General features: G+C 50.7%; 2 protein-coding genes across 3 annotated transcripts in view; one reads left to right on the top strand and one right to left on the bottom strand.

The window, feature by feature from the left end:
• Positions 1-9,757, top strand: part of STX6 (syntaxin 6) — a 31,624-nt gene extending 21,867 nt beyond the window's left edge. Inside the window, exon 8 of the mRNA XM_066361673.1 lies at positions 4,180-9,757. Within this exon, the coding sequence (XP_066217770.1) occupies positions 4,180-4,256 (77 nt within the window). The 3' untranslated portion in view covers positions 4,257-9,757. The remainder of the gene's footprint in view (positions 1-4,179) is intronic.
• A 7,582-nt stretch (positions 9,758-17,339) lies between these two features.
• Positions 17,340-22,907, bottom strand: part of KIAA1614 (KIAA1614 ortholog) — a 28,544-nt gene continuing 22,976 nt past the window's right edge. For both annotated transcript variants that reach the window (XM_066361671.1, XM_066361672.1), the window contains exons 9-10: positions 21,733-21,917; positions 17,340-18,549 (exon numbers count right to left, since the gene is read on the bottom strand). In XM_066361671.1, coding sequence (XP_066217768.1) covers positions 18,356-18,549; positions 21,733-21,917 — 379 coding nt within the window. In that variant the 3' untranslated portion in view covers positions 17,340-18,355. The remainder of the gene's footprint in view (positions 18,550-21,732; positions 21,918-22,907) is intronic.

Genomic DNA, 22,907 nt, shown 5'->3' with positions numbered 1-22,907 from the left:
CGTCCATATGCCAAGCCAATGCTCTACCACTGAGCCACCGGGCAGAGCCTAAATTGTTTATATTTAAATCCATAGTGAAATAGTCTAGCAAATTTGCACTAGGATGGGGATGAAGAAGTAACATTTTTCAAATTGGTTACAATACAGGAAGATGTGTGTTTTAGTGACTCTGTTTTTTTATTACTACAACCTATCTCCCCTATTACATGAGAAATAATATATTTTAAATCAAAGAAAATCCGGTATTTTCAGTTCAATGCTTTATCCATTGCACCACCACAGGTCAAGCCAGTATTTCTTTCTTTCCTTGCCTTGGTGGGGATGACTTGGGGAAATGAACTGAGATCCGCCCTGAGGTAATTTAAGTGTCCTTAAACCACAGTACTCCCTCCCCCAGGAGAATTTCCTGTTTCTTGATACCTCATTCCCTGTGAGGTACACATTATGGAGTTCAATAGTTTAGCCTTTTGAAGCAAGACTTAAATACATATGTACATTTGCTTTTTAGCAGTTTAACTCATAATCAAGTTACATTAACAGTTCTCTGGGGCTCAGTTTATTTAAATAAAAAAGGGTGATGCCTGCCTCTCAAGGTCACTGTGAGGATTAAATGAAATAGTAATAATTAATGTACAAATGTTTGTGTCTCCCATGTATTAGTACCCAGTAAATGTTTGTTTTAAAAAAAATCATTAATTCAGGCAGAAGATGGCCCTAAGGGGTAGTGACCTGTTATATCCAAAACAAAGAGAAGCATGTAGCTAGACTTTCTTCCTTTCTTTCCAGGAGCAAATATATGTATGTATGTATGTATGTATGTATATATATTTATGCTTCTAGCAGGCTCACCACTGCCTAAAGCAGCACTGGCTTACTTCACCTTTGACATTTTGCAAGAAAGGTTTTTGAAGTCGTCTTTCTGATTCCTTCCATTCCCTCCTCTTCCACCCCCACCCCTCTGCTTTACAAAAAAACACAAAGCTTTAATGGAGTATTATATAACCAGTTTAAACACCAGGCCTCTCACTAGTATATGTATTAGTCGCAAAGTCAAGTAGCTACTTCAGCACCGGTTTTGTTTGGGGGAAGAGCAAGTGAACAAAGATGCACTGTGTCTTTGCTTCCCAGCATTCCGGGAATGAATAATTTAGAAAAGTACTTGCATTGTGATAAGCTGTCCAGTGTGTATAAATAGCACCGAAACTTCCTTATCCTTTATTCTATTTTCTCCTGAAAGAAAGGTTTGGGGAGCAAAGTAAGAACTCTAGTTATATTTGTCTAGGAAAGTGAGCCAGGAAACAGAGCATTTGGCCCGAGAGGTCCTTCAGTTTGGACAGCTTGCCTATGGTTTTCATTTTCATCTTTGCTGGCTCCCCAAGAAAGGGGCAAGGCCTCCTGCTTGGTGGTCTCTGCTGCAGTTTGTGGACACAGCAATTTGTATTTGTCTCTGTCCCCCATAACTTTCAGGAATGCCACTGCTTTTTAATCCAACCTGTTCGTACATAAAGTAAATCGAGACACACTGAAGTGCGATTAGGCAGTTTCTGGACACACGTGCTATTATCCTTGAGCGACAGGACACCTGCTCTCCCATGGCCTGCTACTTTATGGGCAGAAATCAGCCACAACGCCACACTTCTTTTGTGAATGACCGGGGAGAGATACTATCTCATCATCCTCCTACCCAAAGTATATCCTTTGGAATAGACACCAAGGTTTTCTTCCCCTTACTTTCCAAGTTTCTATTGTTCATCTTTTCTCTTTAGGGAAGGATAGTATTTTGGGAGGAGAAAAAAAAAAAACTACCACTGGATTTCCTTTGTTCCCCTGTGCTCTTTGAAGAGGGTCTTGTGCTTGTAGAAAGCCGGTTAGGACTTTTCACAGAAGCACTTGTGGTTAAATCCCTGCCCCTTCTCCAGAGAATCAGCTCGGGTAGCAGCTCCCTGGAATTACCTAGTTCATGCTTCATAGAAGCAATTTACCACTTCAAAGGAAAATGATGTTCAAAGAGCATTCTGGGTTGTGCTAGCTTGTGTGATGGATGTTCTTCTTGATGAAAACTATTTAATGTGGTTGCACAAGAGAAAGTGGCTGGAGCGGGGAGGAGGTTGGTGGAGGCTGATGGAAAGCCAGAGAGTGGAAAGCAGGTTCAGTGTTGGAAGTCTGGGGGTGGGGGCTAATTACAGGACTTAGGTGTGAGATGGGGGTAGGGTGGTTAGGAAGTAATTCTCTGCACTGTTTTGTCCTGGAAGAACATGGACTCTTTTCAGTGACAATGGTTTTAAATTATTGTAAACATTTTTAAGTAGATGAAAGGAAAATACTGTAGTTTTCTTGACCATTTAAGTTGTAGTTAAACGGATTAAAAACAGTATGTGTGACCTGACCTGTGGTGGCGCAGTGGATAAAGCGTCGACCTGGAATGCTGAGGTCGCCGGTTCGAAACCCTGGGCTTGCCTGGTCAAGGCACATATGGGAGTTGATGCTTCCAGCTCCTCCCCCCTTCTCTCGCTCTCTCTGTCTCTCCTCTCTCTCCCTCTCTCTCTCTCTCCTCTCTAAAAATGAATAAATAAAATTAAAATTAAAAAAAATTACTTCTTTAAAAAATAAAATAAAAACATTATGTAGAGTAGGCCAGCTCTGCATACTTAGGAATAGCTCTGCTTCAGAAAAGGAATGTGTAGACTTGGGGGTCTTTGTCCTGATCACAGATACGAAGGCAGTTTCTATCATGTCCGAGGCAGAGCAAGCTGGCCGTCACTAAGAAGGTATTTGTTCCATTTACATCGTTTAGTAGAAGTTGTGTTGGCTGCTTTTAAGATTTTACTCTCCAGTTTAAATAATTTGTTCATGTTTTGTGGACTTAGCATTATACTGTAGAAGGTTTTACAATCTATTTTTCTAGAGTCAGACCTTTTTATAATATGAATCTCAATAGCCATGATGTGTTAAAATCTGCAGGCTTTCAAATAAACTTCTGATGTATCAATATTTGCTTATAGTTCTATTGAAATGGAACTCTTATTTCTAGCAGTTGACGTACATTTCCATAAGATAGTAAAATTCTTTTCTATCAGTCTGACCCTCTGGAAAACTGCAGGACTCATCAATGGAAAGACCACTTGTTCTTTCTACATCTCCCCACGTTAAGGGTCTATCCTGACAGGGACAGTGTCCCATGTCCATGTGCCCTAAGGTTGTGTGTGAGGGTATTCTTATTTGACTCTCACAGCAGCCCTGTGAGGCCCCTGTTGTGGAGTTACGGGGCCACAGTCAGGATTTGGGTCCAGCTGGGGTTCCCACAGGGCCTATGTGGGCCCCTCTGTCCCTCAGAGCCTCCTTGCTCTCAGCCATTTGGATGGGCTCTAGCCACCTTGTTTCCTGTGCCTTTTCTAAATTGTTGGTGGGGCAGAAAGTTTCAGAAAAGACAGTTCAATTCATCTCCAGAGAAGCTATGTAAGTTACTTTAACGCCGTCACTGGTTAAGTGATCTTACTTCTCACTTAATGAGGACCATGTGGTGTGAGGACCATGCTTGTGATCCCTGGAGCTTGCTTTTTTAGCTCTGCGCTTCCCAAAGTGAGTAGCACTAGCTTTTGTCCGCTTTCCACCCTCCCACAGTGCTTTGAGAACAGAGCAGGATTATTGCTGAATTAAATGATTTGACTTCTGTGGGAAATTAAAGCAGATGGGCTTTGATCATAACACCAGGGCCAACACCTTCTCCAGGGATGTGGTAACCACCAGCAGAAAACTGAGAGCCACAGGTTTTAATTTCACTAGACTTGGTCACCTGAGAAGGAAAAGCTTGAAGTGTCCCCCTAACGAGTAATGGGGAAGGCACCTCCTGTGCTCAGTCCCACAGGCTCCTGCTCTGCTCCGGAGCCAGCCCAGAAAAGGCTGCCGCAAGCCTTCAGTTCCACTAAAGACTTGAGACACAAAGCACATACTTACACGGGCACCTCTTGGGTCAGGTTGCGTTGCAAATGCAGGTGCAGGGTAGGCCAGCAGAAGAGCAGTGTTAAGAGGACCAGGCGCTTGGGCAGGTTCAAGAGCCTCTGCCCCACCATTTGCACATTTGGTTGCTTTTCTGCTTCAAGGTGTGGCCCCAGGTTTCATGTGGCTGGATCTTGGGGAACGTCGAGTCCTGAGAGCTAACCCTCGTGTCCTGCCTTGCAGATCGGCGCCAGTGGTGTGCCATCGCCATCCTCTTCGTGGTCCTGCTGGTCGTGCTGCTCCTCTTCTTGGTGCTGTGACGGCACAGGAGCCCCCTGGGGAGGACAAGCAGCTCGTGCTGTGCCGGCTCTCATCTTCCTCTCCTGAAGACAGAGTCTGCGCTGACTTGCCCCTTTGTGACCCCACCATTGAGGCAGCTCCTCCACCCCAGCGCTGGAGGGGCCGGTGGGAAGAGGACATAAAGACCGCACTGCCTGTCCTGTCCTGGGGGCAGCTCACCGCTGCTTTGCCTCCCTGGACCTCGCGCCCCGTGGAGGGCCTTGGAGCAGTCCAGGAAAACTCGCAGACTCAGCTGTGTCCGCTCTCGCTCATTCCACCCGTCTTCGGCGGCCCTTTCTCCTGCACGGACGCTCTCCCTGCTCAGTGGCAGCTGCTGTCCCGTCCAGAAGGACCCTGGTGGCAGGAATAGGGTCCAGGGTCTTCTCCACTGCCCCGTGGGAGCATTCTTTGGCCTGAGAGCTGGTCATTATGGGGTCAGAAGGCCCAGAAGCAGTTTGTGATGGCAAATGCAGGGCTTCTTTTCCCTGGGATAAGTCTGGGGATAAAATTGCTTTTCCAGGCATGTCTTTTTGGGGTAAGAATAACTAATGGAAAATAATGAAGAGCACCAAGCTTTGGAGTGCTAACAACTTGTGTCTTGAATTGACAAGAGGAAGGGCAGCAGGACCCTGAGTGTGCACAGCTGAGGGGAGGGTGGTAAGGTCCTGAGAGGTCACAGCCAGGCCGAATGCAGGTGGCTGTCCTGCAGCCTCATCCCCAGGGGTGCAGCCTGTCTGTAGGATGTCCCTTAAACATGCAGCTGCTGAGTGGCTGGCTTGAATGGATTTAGAGCCTGTGACACTCCACCTGGCCGGGTGGGGCTGGGAACTGTTGGCACATTCATTACTTTTAGTCAGAAACTGTAATGACAAAAAAGGCTAGTTCTGGACCAGGCTTTTCTTGCCCTGTGAATAATGGCAAAAGGGATAGGCAGACTTTTATTGAATACTTCCCTAAGATAACAACTCGATTTTTATCTTCCATTCAAATCACTGAGCCAATCCAAATTTAAATGATAGATGCTTCCGTTGAGTTTTAGTTGCTGAGACACTAAACTTCAAGCTTCTGGTGACTTGTAAATGCTTCCAATGTGCACATGTATACAGGATATTTCTGTAGCCTCCCTGACGAATAACCCAGGACTGAAGTAGCAGCTGAGCAGAGTCAGAGCCCGGTGCCGAGACCACGTCTTCACCTCTGTGTGTGTGGAAAGCGCAGCGAGATCCGGATAGGGTTCTAGCTTTGATGTCTCACTTCCTCCTCTTTTGGGGGCCATTCCTAACTTTCTGCAGCTTTTTTTTCTTGTTTTGTTTGTATTTCTTGGTGTTTGTTTTGTTTTGGGCTTCCCCTCCCTGTTTTTTTGTGATTTGCGATGTACTTGCCAGCTAACTTTTGAATTGCACTTTTTAATAAATATTTGTAACAATTTTTTAAAGAAGGGTATTTTCTCATGTTTAGGATGATGGTAGGTAAGGTGATCTGAATGTGGATGAAAGCTAAAAGTAGATTTATAAAACTGAAGGGTGGTCACCATCCACGTTTACACTCAATTCTATTTGATATATAAATACGTTATTTCTTTTCAAATTAGCAAAAAAAAATGGGTGATTATCACAAGGGGCTTTAGATGTAGGGTACTAGGTTGTTTTACAAAATTTTGAGACTTATTCAAATAGTTTTCTATAAACTTAGAACAGAGAGGGTCCTTAGATTTGTATCCAAATATACAAGTCTTTGTTAAAACTTTGTTAAGATGTGGGCCTGTCTCTGTCCTCTCATCCACGCTGTCCACGTCACACAAGACGGCCAGTGTTGGGACCACACACCTGCCCTGTGTAAGAGCCACACTACTGTCCTGCTCTTACCAGATGTACTGCCCTACTGAACTGTCACGTGTGTCAGGAGGGCCTGTTGGGACCACACCTGATCATTAATGACTAACATATTTCCCTGACTTCAGGGACCAAGTTTTGTGACCCTGAGGCTTAATTACTCAATGTTTGGATATATTTGGAACTGGCATGCTGACCTCACCCACTTCAAGTGTTAGCTAAACAGCAGCTATTGTAAAGCAGACCCAGGGGCTGAAGCTGAATAGAGGAACGTTGAGAACAAGAACACTTACTGAAAATACAAGCACTATGTGCACTCTCCCTGTAGGGCCTTGCTCGCCAGGATTCTAAGGAGCTGTCCTTTGACAGCTGGCCTCTTAATGTGTGCTCAGTACTGGCTCTACCCCGCATCACTTCTGGCCTCACTGTCTTGACCCTGGGTCTGAGCCTGTTGTACCTGGACTGAGCAGTCACTACAGACGGGGGGTCATTTGAAAACACAGCACTCAGACTCCAAACTGGCGATCAGAGCACTAGCAGGGGCTTAGGTTAGGTCGGGGTTAGGCTGCTCGAATCACATCCTGTAGCAGAGTTAGGCTTCTTTCCTCCTTCAGCATTCACACCTTGACCCACATTCATCATCTAAAGAACAGACAGAACATGATAGATAAGCGAGAAAGAACCCGATGGATGTTTATTGGAAGAACTCCACTGGTGAGCTGACTCGGGGTGGGAACCCAACTGCAAAACCAAGGCACCTGTTTTCGGTCCTGTCAAGCTGGTCTGTGCGTGAACTGAGAACAATCCCAGTGCTTCCTGTGTGCTGCTGAGATGTGACAGTTGTGTGTTCCATGAGGATCTTCACACCAGAGCGCAAGGGGGGAGAAACTTGGCAACTTGCCCAGTGTTCTCTGCTTTCAGCCAGAGTTAAACAGACTGATGGGTGTGGGAGCCAACTCCTTGGCGGCTTCTCCTTCTCACCTCGTGAGATTACGGGTTGTGAAGAGAGATCCAGCCTAACTCCACAGAAATCTGTCTGCTAAGTGCTGCACCTTCTGTATGTGAAGGTGGCGGAGCCAGGATTTTTCTTTTGGTAATTTTCCTGGCTGCAAAGCCAGACTGTTACCTCCCCAGAGAAGTCGCAGCATTGGAAGACCTAAAAACTGAATGATAGATACGAGTTGCTCTTCTGCTCCGTGGACTTCGGACTGTTTGGCTCTGCCCTGTACAGTACGGGGCAAATGTGTGAACAACACAAAATCCGGACCGTCTGGGAAGCTCAAGGTTTAATTATGAACTACACTGCCTTTAATTCTCCCTTTGTCTTTCTCTTGCTGGCCTTTTTCCCCCTCCCAGGTATTTTAAGAATAATTTTCTTACCTTGAAGAATGTTCTTTGTCCATCAAGAGCAGAGAGAAGGTGAAGCGAAAGGATTTGCAGACTTTCAGCCCCAGCCCCTCCTCGCGCCTTCCCTGACCTAAGTCAGTTCTCAGGGACTGCTCTGTTTGAAAGGTCCCCTGAGGCCATCTTCCTGGGCCTCTGCTTCTGTGTGAGGGCAGCTGAGTCACCTGGCTGGCATGATAAGAGCAGGTGGTCTTTCTGTAATGGCCAGCTGCCCTGACTCAGCTCCCACAAAACAATGCTTCTGCTTAAAATAAGGAGAGCCTGTCTACTCTCGCAAGGCCAGCCTCCGTCTGTCATTGTCACCATGCTTACTTGATAATGCTCACTGGGAAACTGCAGTCTGGGGTCGAGTCCAGAAATCAAGAGTAGAGAATAGTCCTTCAGACTGGAACAGACTAGAATAGCCCTACTCTGACCCTCTAAAACTGAAGCCTGGTGCTGGAGCAGAAACTCCAAGCCAGCTGACTTCTGGGGTTAGTGTCTCTAACGGTAGACTCAGTGGGACTTACTTGATTCAGTCTCCTTTTTTAAAGATGAAACAATTTCAGCTCCCCCAACAGACACAGGAGTCACTTGGTGCACTGCATCCTAGATGTGGAGCCCTCACACTCTGGGACAAGCTGACCTCAGTGACATGACTTGAGGTCGGCTGTAACTTGTCATGGTCACCCAGCTGTTTGATGTTTTTTGCTGTTGAACAAACAAAAACAATGAATGTTACAGTGGCACCTTGGTCGTGTTGCTGTCATCTTTATCTTACAGTCTCTTTACCAATACAGACATTTGGGAAGGTGACGAAGAAAAAGAAAAAAGAAGTTGTTTCCCTATGACATAAGCTCACAGGCTGGTGCTGTTTTCCTTCTGACGTGGCCTTTGCCACTCCCCAGGGCTGTGTCCGGGAGCGGCACTTAGAGGGCGCTATGTCCTGCCCTGCTGCTTGGCTTTACATGGACATTCACGGAGGGGGCTTGCCTGCTGCATCCGGACCCTGGTGAGAAAGTGTATTTTATGATTTCTTTTTGAAGGTGATAAGTTTTCAAACCCAGGAGCCACTTGATTATTCAGGGGGTGTGAGGTATAAGACCACCCAGTTCCACTGTTCTCGGACCAAAGCTCTCCTGGCCCTGGCAGCAGCCAGAGTTCCACCCCAGCCAAGCCTTCTGTCAGCCCCGGAGTGGGGCCAAGTTCAAGGTGGTTCTTTCCAACTCTGCAGAGAGTAGGTTTAGCTGAGACCCACTCCTGAATGGCAGTTTCAACCCTGCAACTAAGGTTTGTTCTGGGAGAGGCAGATGCCATAGTCCTCAGGAAAATAGAGTATATTGGGTCATCTGTGCAGGCTAAGGAGAGGCCAGCCAGGTATCCCTAGTAAAGTGTCACTAATAAGTTACTGGAACTGCTTGTGAATGCCATGTGATTATGCCCTGACCCCGGCTGGGAGAATACACAGCGTGAGGGGTAGCTGGGAAACCAGGGAAGAGCCAGAGAAAACAGTCTGTAAATGATTATGGTCCATTTTTTGTAAGTAGGAATATGCTTTCACTGGCACATTTGTTACTAGAAAGTAGTGTAATTTAAAACTAGAATATTTAAAAATACTTGGCAGGACTCAGCTGGACTAAATCGTCATATTTTCCTTCTGAGGATTAATAGCCTTATAGCATTTTATTTTTAAATAACTAGAGGTACAAACTAAAGAGACCGAGGGCTAGAATGGAAAGTGCCTGGGTGATTTCCAGGTGGTGCTTTCCCCGGCCTCCAGGCTCCAAAGAGTGCCAGAGCCCTGGCGACACAAGTTTACAGCTCTCACCGCAGGTACATAGACCCTGCTTCTCTACACCGTGGGTCTCTAAGTGTGCTTGCGACCAACGGTGGTGGCAGCATCCCCCAGGGACTTGCTATAAATGCAGATTCACAGGCCCCGCCCTGACTTGCTGAATCGCAGATGGGGCAGGGCCGGCAGGCTGTTTAGCAAGCCCTGCACCCTGGGAGATTCTGAGTCCCACTCCAGCTTGAGACCCGCTGCTACTGCATTGTGGAATTTAGGCTACAGTAAACTATTCCTGCAAAATAAAACATCTTCCACAGCCTTGATTGTAATCCTGACATTAAACAAAGTCTGCAGACACTATAAACTTGAAAAAAGTTGTTAAATACTTGTGTAAAATAAAACCTCAACTAGCCATCCTTTAAAGTGATATTTTTGCACCCTGAAGTCTATCAGTAATGTTTCTTCTGCTGTTGAAATCATGTTACAACTGTATAAAGAATACTATTCGGTATTAAAGTGAAATAGAGAGACCATGAACTTTGGCCCTTTTTTAAAGTTTATTATTATTGTTTTCATACTAAAACATGTCTTCCTCCCTTCTTTCTGCCCCTACTAATAAACCCGGATATGCGCATATGCACAGGGTAGGAAAAGTCTGAGGCTGCTGGAAGATCTGAATGCTAAATCGTGCTTTCTCTGGCTGAGCTAGTTATATAGGTGGATTCTTAAGTCCCAAAATAACCATACTGTGTATTCAGAACCCTGTACAGCACAGTTTCAGCTGACACGAGGAATCTGGGGGTAGCACAGAGACTGGAACACAAAAGGAGTGATTCCTTTATATCCCCTCCCCCCCCACTGAGCGCTGGCAAACATACTGGCCATCCGAATCTGTGGTTGGAAGAGCCTGCCCTCAGTTCTGTGTGGATAAGGTGAGGAGGCTACATAAGTTCCCTAAGGGCAGGGACCTTCAGTCCATTTGCCATCATCCTCGCTCATTGAGCACCTTCTATGATGTGCCTGCCAGACACTGTTCTAAATGCTTTGTATTAACATATAGAATACTTAAAATGGCTGTATGAAACTGGGATGTTTCCTCATCTAATATCTCAAATTTGAAGATGAGGAAACGGGGACACTAGTAATTTCCAAGATCACACAGCTGGTGCGAGGCAGAGACACTTACTATGCCCCACATGTGTCTGACACAGAAGTGGGCAGGCCATGCTTCAACAAGTCCGTCGCTTGGTTTCACCTAACATCATGATAACCAGCTTAGGAGGGGACAAGGCAAATCAACATACCAACCAGCCTTGCCAAAGGGATGAGTCTTATTCTGAGAGTTGTGGTTCATATTTGAGGAGGAAGAGATTGAGAAGGAGGAAATGGATATACATGTCACCTAATCCAAGTAGGTCACCTCCCTGCACCCCAGAGGGTGCAGAACTGTGTTATGGACAAGGGGAGAAAGTGAATCTACAGGTGCCTTGGTTCCACCTATTGGTGGTTCTGCTGTGCAGCTGTCAATCAGAAGGTCCCCACTGGCTGCAAGTCTTACATAAAACTCATGTTGGAAATGTTAAAAGGCAAGATCTGAGGCAAAAATGGGACATGAAGGAAGGGAAGACCCGTCCCATAGTGCGACATTTTTACTGTACAAGTAAAATCAGGAAACCTTGATCCTTGGCACCTCCATGGTGTCAATTGTTTGAGAACAGGGCCCCTTCTACCAAGCTGCTGATACCCAGAACCTTAGTGGTAGCTTCTGTTTGGTTCAGGTGCAGGCAGAGCATAAGCAAAAAGTCCCCACCAATGCAGCTCTCAGAGCGGGGAAGCCAGGCTCCAAAAGCCACCCTGGACTTGGACATGTGCTCTCAAACCTGCCCTCCACAGCGGTGTTTCCTACCACTCTCCCTCCCATGCCCCTCTCTATGCACACCATTACATGTTTTCTGTCTCCTCCCACAAAAGTTCACATTAACGTTGTCCAGGCTTTGGGAAGGGGTCATCAACTCTTTCAGGAGCAAATTTCTCAAATTCTGTATCTCATTACAAAATACCAATACTTCTGGCCAACATTTATCTGATGTGTCAGGCAGGTCTTTGAGCAAGGTACTAGGGACCTGAGAGGGAGCTAAACACAGGGTTTAATTCTCACAACCCCATGAGGAAATACTATTGAGGCCCATCTTATACCTGAAGATTGCAGCATGGAGCAATTTAGAAATCTGCCATACAGATACAACTAGCAAGCGGTAGCAATGGAACCCAGGTCTGCTTGGACCACTGCACTGCCTCCCTTAAAAGACACCATTCAGATTTCAGTGGTAGCAAGCAGATGTTTCATTAAGCTGTCTTTCCAACCAGAGAAATGGTAGAAGGCAGCTAAGGAGAAGCAGAGAGATGAAAAGAGCTGTGGTACAGTCTGCAGAACTCTTAGCCGTGCCCGGGATAAAGAATGGACACCAGTGCCGTGGATTTGACCATGTCTCAAACCCTGTAAGGCCACAGTGGATGGAGCTCAAGAAATCTGGTCAAGAATCTCAGGCAGGTCAGCCTTGATGATAAAATGCACGGTGGGCAAAAGTAAGCTTACAGTTGTTCGTATAGAAAAAGATACACAGTTAAGCTTATTAAAATGGCTTCATTAACTCAAAAGAATGTCACAATGCAACTGTAAACCTTCTTTTGTCCATCCCTGTATTTTGGAGCTTTATTAGGCTGGAAATTTGTGCAAAAAGTGAATGAAACTCATTATATGAACTTAGCAAAACCTGGAGAGCAAGCGTGAGGAGCCAGGCTGAGAATCAGGTTGTGGCATCTGCACGCTGCTGTGAGCTCCCATGCCTGCCAACATTCCTCTTTCCTGAGAGCATCAGAGTTGGATGCAGGCTGGTGAGCCCGGGGCTGGCTCTTCTGGGAAGATTTTCTGCTCACCAGGTGGAGAGGGGCCTCCTGCCTGGGGCTTCCATTGTAGCCTTTGACACACTGGTTTGTCTCCTTCCACAGCTGTAGTTGTGTCCACCTGGGGATATGGGCTTCCCAAGGGCAGGAAGGGCCTCTCCCCAGTGCCCGGCACCCGGCCAGACCCCTGAGGGCAGCTCCACACTGTGAGTTGGGGCCTGAGCCCAGACTGCAGAAGGACAAGACAAAGGCAGGCTCAGCAGGCAAACCGGCCTCCATAGGAGAGCCCCGGATACCCTCCAGGCCTGGCAGGGCAGCTGTTACAGCCTGGCTCCATGGGCAGATATCGGAGCCAATCCTAGCAGCCCCCTCCTCGGGGCCCAGCACTCCGACCTGGTCAAACCCATAGCCTGAGAGAGCTGAGCACAGCTTGCCAAGGAAGGCTGCTGCCATTTTTAAGCAGGCGCTCTGGTGAAAGATGGAAACTTTGCGAGAATGGAGGGGGGGAGGCTGTAGGAGGGGAGCCCAGTGACAGCAGGGCTTTTGAATAGCTCCAGAACCAGCATGGGGATTTGGGCGGAAAACGAGTTGGGCTGATGGACCAGGGAGGTCCAGTTGTTGCCAGGTAAGTTTGGTACAGGATAAAAAACAAGCAATTATGTTAAAAGAATCAAAACAAAGAGCCCTTGGTACCAGATTGCATGGGAGCTAGGAGGAGGGGCCAAAGTCAGCACAGAGGTGTCGGGGAGGGGGGGGGGGATGCTTCTCAGGGCAGGCTCCTCTGATGTTCTTGAAGGCCGCCAGAGGGTCCCCTGGCCGATAAGGAGAAGGATGTTCCAGCAAAGACAATGAATAAGCAAAGGGTGGGTGAATGAATGGGTGGAGTTGAGGCATGCCCAGATCAGGGAACCAATGATCCAAGCTCCTGCCAATAAATGCATGCCCCCAGGAATCCTGCTGCTGGAGACCAGTTGGGAGAACCAGGGAGTCCAATCACTTTGCACTGCACCACGAGGATAGGGGCCTCCTTTTAGAGATGGTGATATAAAATCAAGGATGTCTCATGAGCCCTGGCCAGTTGGCTCAGCTGGCTGGAGTGTCGTCTGGAAACACCAAGGCTGAGGGTTCCATCCCTGGTCAGGGCACATGCAGAAGCAACCAGTGAAGGCACAGCTGAGTGAAACAATGAAATGAATGCCTCTCTCCCCCTTCCTCTCTCTAAAAAAAGTCAATCAATTAAAAAAAAGTCTCTTTCCCAGGGCCAAGCACACTGAGCAGCCACCAGGCAGGGGTTGGGCAGCCCCCAGGAGGCCACTAACAACCCTAGGAAGTTGGTTGGTGGAGTGAAGGGGCAGGATGGAGGGCCAGACTGCCTCCCCTCCCCTCCCCTCCCCCACTCCCCTTCCCTCCCCTCCCCCTCCCCCCTCCCCTCCCTCCCCCTCCCCTCCCCTCCCCCCTCCCTTCCCCTCCCCTTCCCTCACACACCCAGCCTTAGCCCCTAGGGCAAGTTCTTAACTCCAGAGCTGGGACATGAACAACACTAAACTACAACATACTAAATCACAGCTCATGACACACACCTGAAAAAAGCATTTCCCAAACAAAACCTACTCTTGCCCTATGGGAGACATTGATTTGTTTTTTTCTGGTTTCCACCCACAAGATAGCTTTCCTAACCCACAAGCAGGTGATGCCAACAGGTCAGAACACTCTGGAAAGGGAGCTGCCCAACCTTCTTCCTTCCTCTGGCAGAGGGGTGGGAACGCTAACCCCATTTCCCTGCAGGAAAACCGAAGCAAAGCCCCTAGGCTGGGCGTGGTGAACCCAGCAGGGTCTCAGGAGGGTGGACAGATGCAGGCTGGGAGTTAAAGGGCCGGATTCAAGTGGTGCCTCTGCTAGTTATTTGCTGTGTGACCTTGGATAAGTAACTTAACCTCTGAGTCTCTGGCTCCTAGTTTGTAACTGGGAGATAAGTGGTCTCTCCCTCGCAAAACTGCCATAAGGATTCAGGATTGTGTCCTTACTGTCGCCAACAGAGCTCTGGAATATTTGCGGAGCAGACAGCTCAGCGATTGCACGTACCTGAATTCCCAGGTTAACCTTAATTTCCCAAATTTAAGCCACGCCTGCAGTTCTTGGGTCATGCCTGAGACCGCGAGAGTCCCCATCCTTGTGCCCCCGACAGGCGACAGGCGGACGGACAGATTCCCCGTTTCCCCTCGCACCAGCCCCGACTCGTGTCCTGGCCGCGCTCGGCGCTTCGCCACCACCTTTTAGCGAGACGCAGTCACCATTACGTTCCCAGAGTCTGTCCCTCAGATCCCCGGCCCTCCCGCCCGTGCGATCCCCAAGGGCAAAATCAAGGTGTCTTCATCCCAGCCTCCAGCGCCCTGCAAAGTGTACGGCGTGCCGGGGGTGGGGCCATGTAACCTTAACCCCACCAACACTGCCAAGAACTCAAGACCAGGACTTAAGTCCGGCGAGGCCGGCACCTCCGGTGGCCGCCCGATTGGGATGGTGCGGCCAGCACCGGGCCCCAGCCAGCACAGGGCCCCGGTCCGCAGGACCGCTCCGCCTCTGTCCTGACTTGCAGATGACACCTGCACCGGAACCAAGTCTGCTCTCCAGGGCTGGTGGGCGCACAATCACTGGCCCCAAACATTGGTACCCTGTCCCAGGGCACCTGGCGCAGGCCGCGCCTGATGAGAGGAGACAGGTCAAAACAGGCATCGGTGGGGGCACGGCCTGCCCAGGACCGCTGGCTTCTGCTAGTGGTTTCTGAACTTGCCCCGACGCCTGTCACCCGAAGGATATTGACTTGTATGAGGCCAAAGTCGGTGCCACCTTCCGTGCCTTGTGTGAATCAAGGTCTGGATACACAGTAACATTAAACTGCCACGGTGTTGGGGTGTGGGCATACTGTGAGACGCAGAAAACAGTCACACCTTTGCACATGTCATTCACTTTCTGTGCCTGAACATCCTTGCCCTTCCCTTTCCTATAAGTTCCCACCCACTTCACAAAGCCCTGCGTGGGCGCTTCTCCCTCCCCAGCTGATCCCTGACCACTCCCAGGCTCCTTACCCTGCAAGTGCCAGGTGCCAGCTTCTCTTGCTGTGCACACCTGTCCCTGTGGTAACGGCTGAGCTTCTTTCCTAGATTCTGACCATGTGAGGTACAGCCTGTCTTTCTCATCAACCTGAGCTCCTGCTTGGCACATGGCCTGGATCCTAGTTCTAAGGGTTCTGATGGTCCTGTGGGTGATACAGGGCTGGACCCTAAGCAGCAGAGATGGGTAAAGTCAGAAGGGCAGGAACCAAAATCCCCTCCCACCTTGGCAAGACAGGGCGCTGGCATCGCTTCACCCCAGGAAAGAGCAACTTCAGCCTCCTTCAAATGAGAGCCAGGCAGGTATACTTCACCCCTTCTTCTTCCTCCTCTTTACCTCCCCCCTCCTTGCTCTCTAACAGGCTTTTTGTGGCATTGGGGGAGGGGCTGTAGTAGGAAGAGTGAGCCCCCAGTTAGAGGAGTCAGGGCTGAACGCCCTATTATTGTTGTGGAACTTAGTTCTCCAGCGGTACAAATGAAGACAATCTAGAGGACATCCCTGGAGGGACTTCTTTAAGGATTATGTAAGATGTGACAAGAGCCTGGCCTGGCACCTGAGAGGTGATAGATGCATAGGCTCAGAACTCCTTAGAGACCTTTCTATGTCCTGTCTCAGCATCGGCCCCCTCTTTCCATTCCTCCCACCTGGGGCTGGAAAGCAAGTTGTCTCCACGTTCAGAGAAAACAGTGGTGTCTTCTGCCCCTAAAAGCTTTTTCAACAAGATTATCTCCCCAAAGTTTCAGGACCTCTGTCAACAAATTTTGCTACTACCAATCTAAGGTCGACAGGCATGCAGGCTGCGCCAGGAATGAGAAACTTCGTAAGAGTGAACCATTTGAAAACCAGCGAAAGGCAACCTCTGGTAGAAACCAAAAAATGTGATCTGCCATAAATATGAAATCCAAGTTTGCATAGCCTGACTGGTCCAAATAGCACTGTCCTAAATGGTCAGAATTATGTGTTCTGATTGGCCACTACGTAGCTACTCTGATTGGTCAGTAACAATGCAAATCAGTATATAGCTGTGCAGTTCTGATTGGACAGGGCAGGTCTCAGCTCGTTGGTTGAAATAGGATCCCAGGAACTCCTTTATAAGGGTTGGCTAAGCTTGCAAGAACACAATGCAGGAGGTTTAGCGCTTCAGTCTGTAGTATATTTCCCTGATACACAGTGTACATAAAAGGCCTCTATAAACAGTGGCTGCTAGTCTCTGATTATGAATTTGGGCCCTGTTAACTAACCACAAGGAGTCCTTCTTGAAAGGTATACTTTTTCTTGGGTCAATATCTCAAGGCCAAAAATTGGGGTACAGGAGCCACCAGGGTTTCCTCAGGCCTGTAATTTCCTATAATCTGTGAGGTGTCCCAGGGCCCTCTTCACACCCAGAAGGCCCAAGTACTTGTTCCCTTGGCCCCTCTGCTCGCCTGCTAGAGCCTTCCCAGTCTTCCTCCATCTCCTACCCCAGCCCTGCCCAGCCTCCCTATCCTGCTGTGCTATCCTGGGAGTCCCTCTCATGCCCTAGCCTCCAGGGGTAGTTGAGAGGGCTTTTAACTGGCTCCTTTGGATAATACACTAGAATGTGAGAACACTCACATTCCACAGGATTGCTGCCCCCTCCCCTCATGACATTTCCCTCCGCAGCCTTCAGTGACTTTGCTCCCTGAAAGCTGCTTGACATTCATTTTAACCCAATTCTGCTTAAGGCTGTTTGTTTGTTTTTTTACCACAGCTTGCACCCAACCAAGTTCTAAAACAGCCCTGAGCTGCCCACTTCACCCCCAGTTGCACCAATTCAAGGCCCTTAGCTTCATTCCATCTCCTGGTCATAAACGCACCTTGCCCGGGGCTCCTGTCCCAGCGTAAGGAGTGTCTCTGCAGACTTTTGCATCTACCCTGTCACCCGAACCCTGGGCGCCTCCCCAGCCGCCCCCTCTGGCATGCCCAACACAGAACACTACTGTGCCTTGTCCTTCCTCCTCCCCTACCCTACCCCAGGCCCCTGACTGTGGCTAGTGAAGGTCAAGGGAGCGAGCAAGCATCCAGCCCAAAATTTAGCGACTCAGCATAGAAGAATCTTCAGCTTTGCTTTTTAATAAGTTAAAACTGACACACGTGTCCGTCCACTCCCACACAGCTCTAACCCTTTGGGCAGTGTTCCGGCCCAGACAGGGGAAGCAACCAGGTAGGAGAGCCCATCCCCCTCGCCTTCCTTCTGCGGCTTCCCTGCTGCGCGGTTTATCCACAGCTGCTAACAGGGAATCTGGGCAGAGAGCTTGTGGCCAAGGACAGCCTGGCTCAAGCTACAGCCTAGTTTCCAAGCTCAACAGAAGAAGACAGAGGCCCTCGTGGCCGGGTTCCAGCCGCTCCAGCCTCGCTCTGGGCAGGAGCGGAGGCAGAGGCAGGGTGGTGGGGACGGGGCCGGTCTGGCAGTCTCACGGGCCACAGCTACACCTCCCTGAATCGGTCTGTTTCATTTTTCTCCCCCTTCAACCTTGTATGTCACAAAAAATTCTTAATATTCTGGCTACCAGATAACATCTCCCCAAAGTTCTTACCCTAGGCCACATGTTCCAATTTTTGATGTGCAGTATGTGGTCAGGGACTGCAAGGCCGCTAGGACACTTTGCCCCTTTCTGAAGAAAGAGCAAAGGTGTGGAATGGGAGCTGGTAGAAACGAGACTGAAAAGAGCAGGCTCCAGGCCAAGATGACTCAGCACGTCCTTTGGTTCTGGAGTGAGAGGCTGCAGGAGCCCTTGACAAGGAGTGGATGGACCCCGGAGGTGAGCTAAGCCAATGCTCAGGGACCAAATGAATGACCCGACGAATCTCTCTCCTCCCCTTGACAACAAGGTGCAGGAAGCTGTTGATACCACCTCCGGCATGGGCACCTGTATTTTCTTTCCCTTGTTCTACATGGATTACATCCTTAAACAAAGCATTACAAACAGGCTACTTCCCTCTCCCTAGGGTGGTCAATCATAGAAACCTGGCCTTCCAAGTACCCTGCTCTTCCCAGCAGTTTCAGGCAGTGTATTCCCAGTCACCCCTCTGGGGTGGCTCGGGGTCACCGTGGGACAGGCCTCTGCCTCAGCACGCGGAGGGACAAGCTTTCGGCATGGGCCAGGAGCTCCCTAATGTGAGCCAATCCCAGCCCTGCCACCTTGGCCCCGTTCACCTCCAGGATCTCATCCCCCACCCCCAGCAGCCCCGAGTACAGTTTGGCCGTGCTCGCGTCAGACATCTCCTGCACGTAGAAGCCTGCAAAAGAGAACAGGAGAATGTAACAAGTGACATTAAAGACATGCCTCTCTGGCATGCTGACGAGGTGGGTGCTGTTTGGGAGGGGCGGGGGCAGGTACTCATACCGGGCACTTCTGCACATGCGCGTGCATTCTTCCCACTCAAAACCACAACCGGCTTTATAGCTATAGTGTGCTCAATGGCATAACTTCATTTCGCCATCTCCATTTTAGAAATAGCCCTAGTGCAAATAATGCTTTCAGCTGTGATTATTCATATGCACCCCAGTGTGAATGAGCTAATCTTAGCTTTTCCTGAGATGAGCTTTGATTGTAGAATAGGGAGGAAAATAATGATTAAAACTTAAGAAAAAGACCTATGACAACTGTGCTAGGTGGCACTCACAGACAAGAACCATTGCTGGCCTCAAGTCGCTGGAGGTGGGGGAGGGGTCACTGACGCAGCTGAGGTCCAGTCTGAGCCTGGTTTGCTTCATGGTATTGCTTAGGGCCGGCCCTGGCCTACCACCTTCTCCGATCTGCTTCCCCACTTGGAGGCCTCTGGGCAAGAGCCCGGAACCATAAAAATCCTACCCTCGTACATAAAGCCCTGGGGGCTCACGTTCCCTTCACACACACACTCCCCTCTCTGCTCCCAGTATGCCCTGCCTGGACAGTATGGCCATCCCAGGGTTCTGAAGTGCAGCGTGAGCCTGGGAACCCACTTCTCCTCCTTTCCTGGGCCCAACTCCGGGCACTGAGTCACGTTGGTGGGACAGGCTCTGTGGGGACTGCAGGGCTGGCTGGGCGGGTGTCCCTGGCTTCTCAACAGCACAGTGCAGGAGTCTGGCGGAGGAAGCCCCTCTCACCGCCAATTGCTGCTGAAAACCTTTCAAACCCCTTCAGCGGCCTCCACCTGAGAGATCGGAGGAGGGGCAGGTCTTCCACGGAGAGCCAGGTGAGCCTGGGTGTCTGAGAGCACCAGCCCAGGCCGCTGGAGGACTGCAGGGGACAGACCCTGTGTGGCTGCCAACACCTGCTGAATTCACCGGGCAGCTTAGCGCCGCCTCAAGGCCCTGCCTGCTCCCTGTGCAGGCGCGGTTGGCTGGCTCCCCCACATTACACAGCTGCGGGCGCATCGCTCCCCACCTCCTCTTCCTACAACCAGCTTCCTCAGAAGAGACTCGAAAGGGCAGCCTGTCCCGTTCCTCAATCTCTGACTTGAAACCATTGAACACGTCTTGGACCATCTCTCTGGTCCACCCAGCCCAGCTTCTGGCCCCGACAGTCAAGCTTTTTGGAGCCCACCCTCAGAAATGTGGGGTGAATGTGCATGGAGATCTCTTCCAAGTTACCGGAAGGTTTGCAGCTCTGCGTTTAGCAAATTCAATCTTTGGACAAGTTCCCTGTCCCTGGTCTGGGTGGAGGCACTCCCTTTCAGGGCTTCTCAGCCACCCTGAACCTTTCCCACAAGGCTGTCTCCCTCCCGACGTCATCCCTCTGCCATCATCGGGACTGCACAGGCTTCTCTGTCAGCCCACGCCTTCCCTTTGGCCTTGTCTGTCTGCCCGTCTGCGCTGCCTGCCTGCCTGCCTGTCAGCATGCCGGGAAAGGGCAGGTGGAGTGGGGTGGGCGGGGCCTGCAGGAATGGCTGCTGTGCAGCAGGATGGGGCGTGCGGTGCTGGGAAAACCTCAAAGGATGCAGCCAGAGCCAGACCAGACACGAATGCTGTGCCAGCCGTTTGGGGGAGACTCTGGGGTAGGTTTCACAACTGCAAGTCGTGACAAAAATATGACAGAGAGACTGCTATTGTAGGCAGTTATTGTCTGCTAGACGTGGCCTTTGTTAAGGATGTAGGATCTCTGCGTTGTATTAGAAGCAGAAGCACATCCTGCTGTTCTCTCCTGCTTGTAGCGAATAGATGTGATAGCCAGCAAGTGGACACGAGAATATTGAGGTTTGAGGGAGGAAGGAGAAGCAACCCCAGCTCACAGCCCCTGAGGCCCAGGAAAAGGGACTCCAGGCTGCCGAAGGACAGCCGGTGGCAAAGGAGGCACCACCAGCCCTGCTCCATGTGCATGGGGATCTCTGTGACATCCCATGGCCAGCCTGCTCCATGTGCATGGGGATCTCTGTGACATCCAATGGCCAGCCCTGCTCCATGTGCATGGGGATCTCTGTGACATCCCATGGCCAGCCTGCTCCATGTGCATGGGGATCTCTGTGACATCCCATGGCCAGCCTGCTCCATGTGCATGGGGATCTCTGTGACATCCAATGGCCAGCCTGCTCCATGTGCATGGGGATCTCTGTGACATCCCATGGCCAGCTGCAGCAGCGGGGGCAGGGCACCACCTGGGCAGCACAGGGAAGCGTTCTCACCAAGCCAGGTGAGGGGCAGCTGGGGGGGGGGGCAGGCCAGGGCAGAGCCCCAAGGAACCCTTGGTGATTACAGACCCCTGACCATCAGAACTCCATGACAGGCGAGGGGGAGGGGCTCCCACTGCTGCAAAGGGGCCTAAAGGGACTTTTGGGGAGGATGGGGCCAGAGCACATGTGTGCGGTTGTGTATGATCTCACAGTGACAGATGATGCAGAGCATGTCCGTCCCCGTCTGGAGCACTGCTCCCCAAACACTCCTTTTCTGAAGAGGAAAGGGAAGGAGAGTGCAGGCACTTTTCCCTGCAGGTTACTGAGTGCTCCTTCTGACTCTGCTGGGTTCAGGGAGCCAGGATGCATATGAATGGACCCCCGAGGGGCCAGCCCTGCAGGAGGGACCCAGATGCACAGGCAGGCAGGCACCCTCCCTGTGCCCAGACTCACTCAGCAGCGGGAGGAGGGAACCGTTTAAACACATCGGCTGCATCAAAGGGACTGCCTCTGAGAACTGGCAAGCGCAGTCTCCCTCTGGCTCCCCAATAAAAAGCTGGCCTTCAAGATTCTGATTGTGAGGGTGTCAGCAGACAGCAGAGGGACAGTGGGGTCAAGCCTGCCAATAGCCCCTCCTCCAGAAGCCCTGTACCTTGACTCTTCAGAAAGAGCCCTGTGGGGAGAACTCAGTCCTTTCCACAAGAGCTCCTCTGAGTCCAGAGCGCCACTGCTCAGCCAAAGACCAGACAAAGCCTCTGACCACAGCCAAAGGCACCAGTGTGGTTTGCTAAGGCCCCAGGGCTGTGGACCCAGAAAGCAGAGGGATCATACCTGAGTCCCGGCGCCCATTTCCCGAGGCCACACAGAAGCCAAAAGTGCCCTCTGGGGAGCGTTGTAGCTGCAGCTGGCTTGTGCCATCCGGGAACACCTCCACCACACGGCCCACCGTGCGAGCCAGGCTGGGGGCGCCCACGTCCTCCACGCTGAGAGCCCGCCGGGGCAAGGCCTTGGCTAACCTTCAAGGGGACCAGAGACAAGAGTGAGGGCCAGGAGGGTGGACACTGGGCTCCGTGCCTTCTTGGCTTAAAGAGGGCTGTTGCTTCTGTCTGGCCTGTGGTGGCGCAGTAGATAAAGCATCGACCTGGAACGCAGAGGTCGCCAACTCGAAACCCCGGGCTGGCCAGGTCAAGGCACAAACTGGAAGCAACTACTACGAGTTAATGATTCCCGCTCCTCACCTCTAGCCCTCCCCTCTCTACTCTCTCTCTAAAATCAATAACAACACATTTACATAAGTAAACAAATAACAGCTGTTGCTGCTCCCCTGGGGCACTGAAGGCGGGGGTGTCCGTGAAGGGCCCCCAGGGCTGAGACCGGGGGTGTCCGCGTATCAAGGGCCCCCAGGGCTGAGACTGGGGGTGTCAGCGCGTGAAGGGCCCCCAGGGCTGAGACTGGGGGTGTCCGCGTGTGAAGGGCCCGCCAGGGCTGAGACTGGGGGTGTCCGCGCGTGAAGGGCCCCCAGGGCTGAGACTGGGGGTGTCCGCGCGTGAAGGGCCCCCAGGGCTGAGACTGGGGGTGTCCGCGCGTGAAGGGCCCCCAGGGCTGAGACTGGCTGTCCGGCAGCCACCTGACCTCCGCAGAGCCTGCTACTCAACCACCAGCCCCCCAGCCCAAGAGCAACAGTTTCTCACCGTTCCAGGTGCAGAGGCTTCTCTGAGAACCTGACAAAAGCTATAATTTTATATAAAATTTCCAGTTACTGGACACCCTGAAGTTCCTCCACGGAGCTCCAGGTGGGAGCAGCTAATGTAGAGGCTCTTGTCAGAGGGTGAGAATTCTCCAGGCAAGGTCACAGGCCCCCAAAAGAGGCCTCTGTCTCTGCATCTTTAATTGGCTCTTTAGCTGGGCCAAAGAAGCTCTCTGAACCTTCTGATTTTAAGATGTCATCAGACAGCAGAGGGATGGAGGAACCAAACCTCCCGACTCCAGCCCTTGCAGCACCCCAC

This window comes from Saccopteryx leptura, chromosome 2 (assembly GCF_036850995.1).
Source record: "Saccopteryx leptura isolate mSacLep1 chromosome 2, mSacLep1_pri_phased_curated, whole genome shotgun sequence".
Classification (NCBI taxonomy): domain Eukaryota; kingdom Metazoa; phylum Chordata; class Mammalia; order Chiroptera; family Emballonuridae; genus Saccopteryx; species Saccopteryx leptura.
Note: the sequence above shows the minus strand (reverse complement) of the source record. Positions and strands in the feature narration are given on the sequence as shown.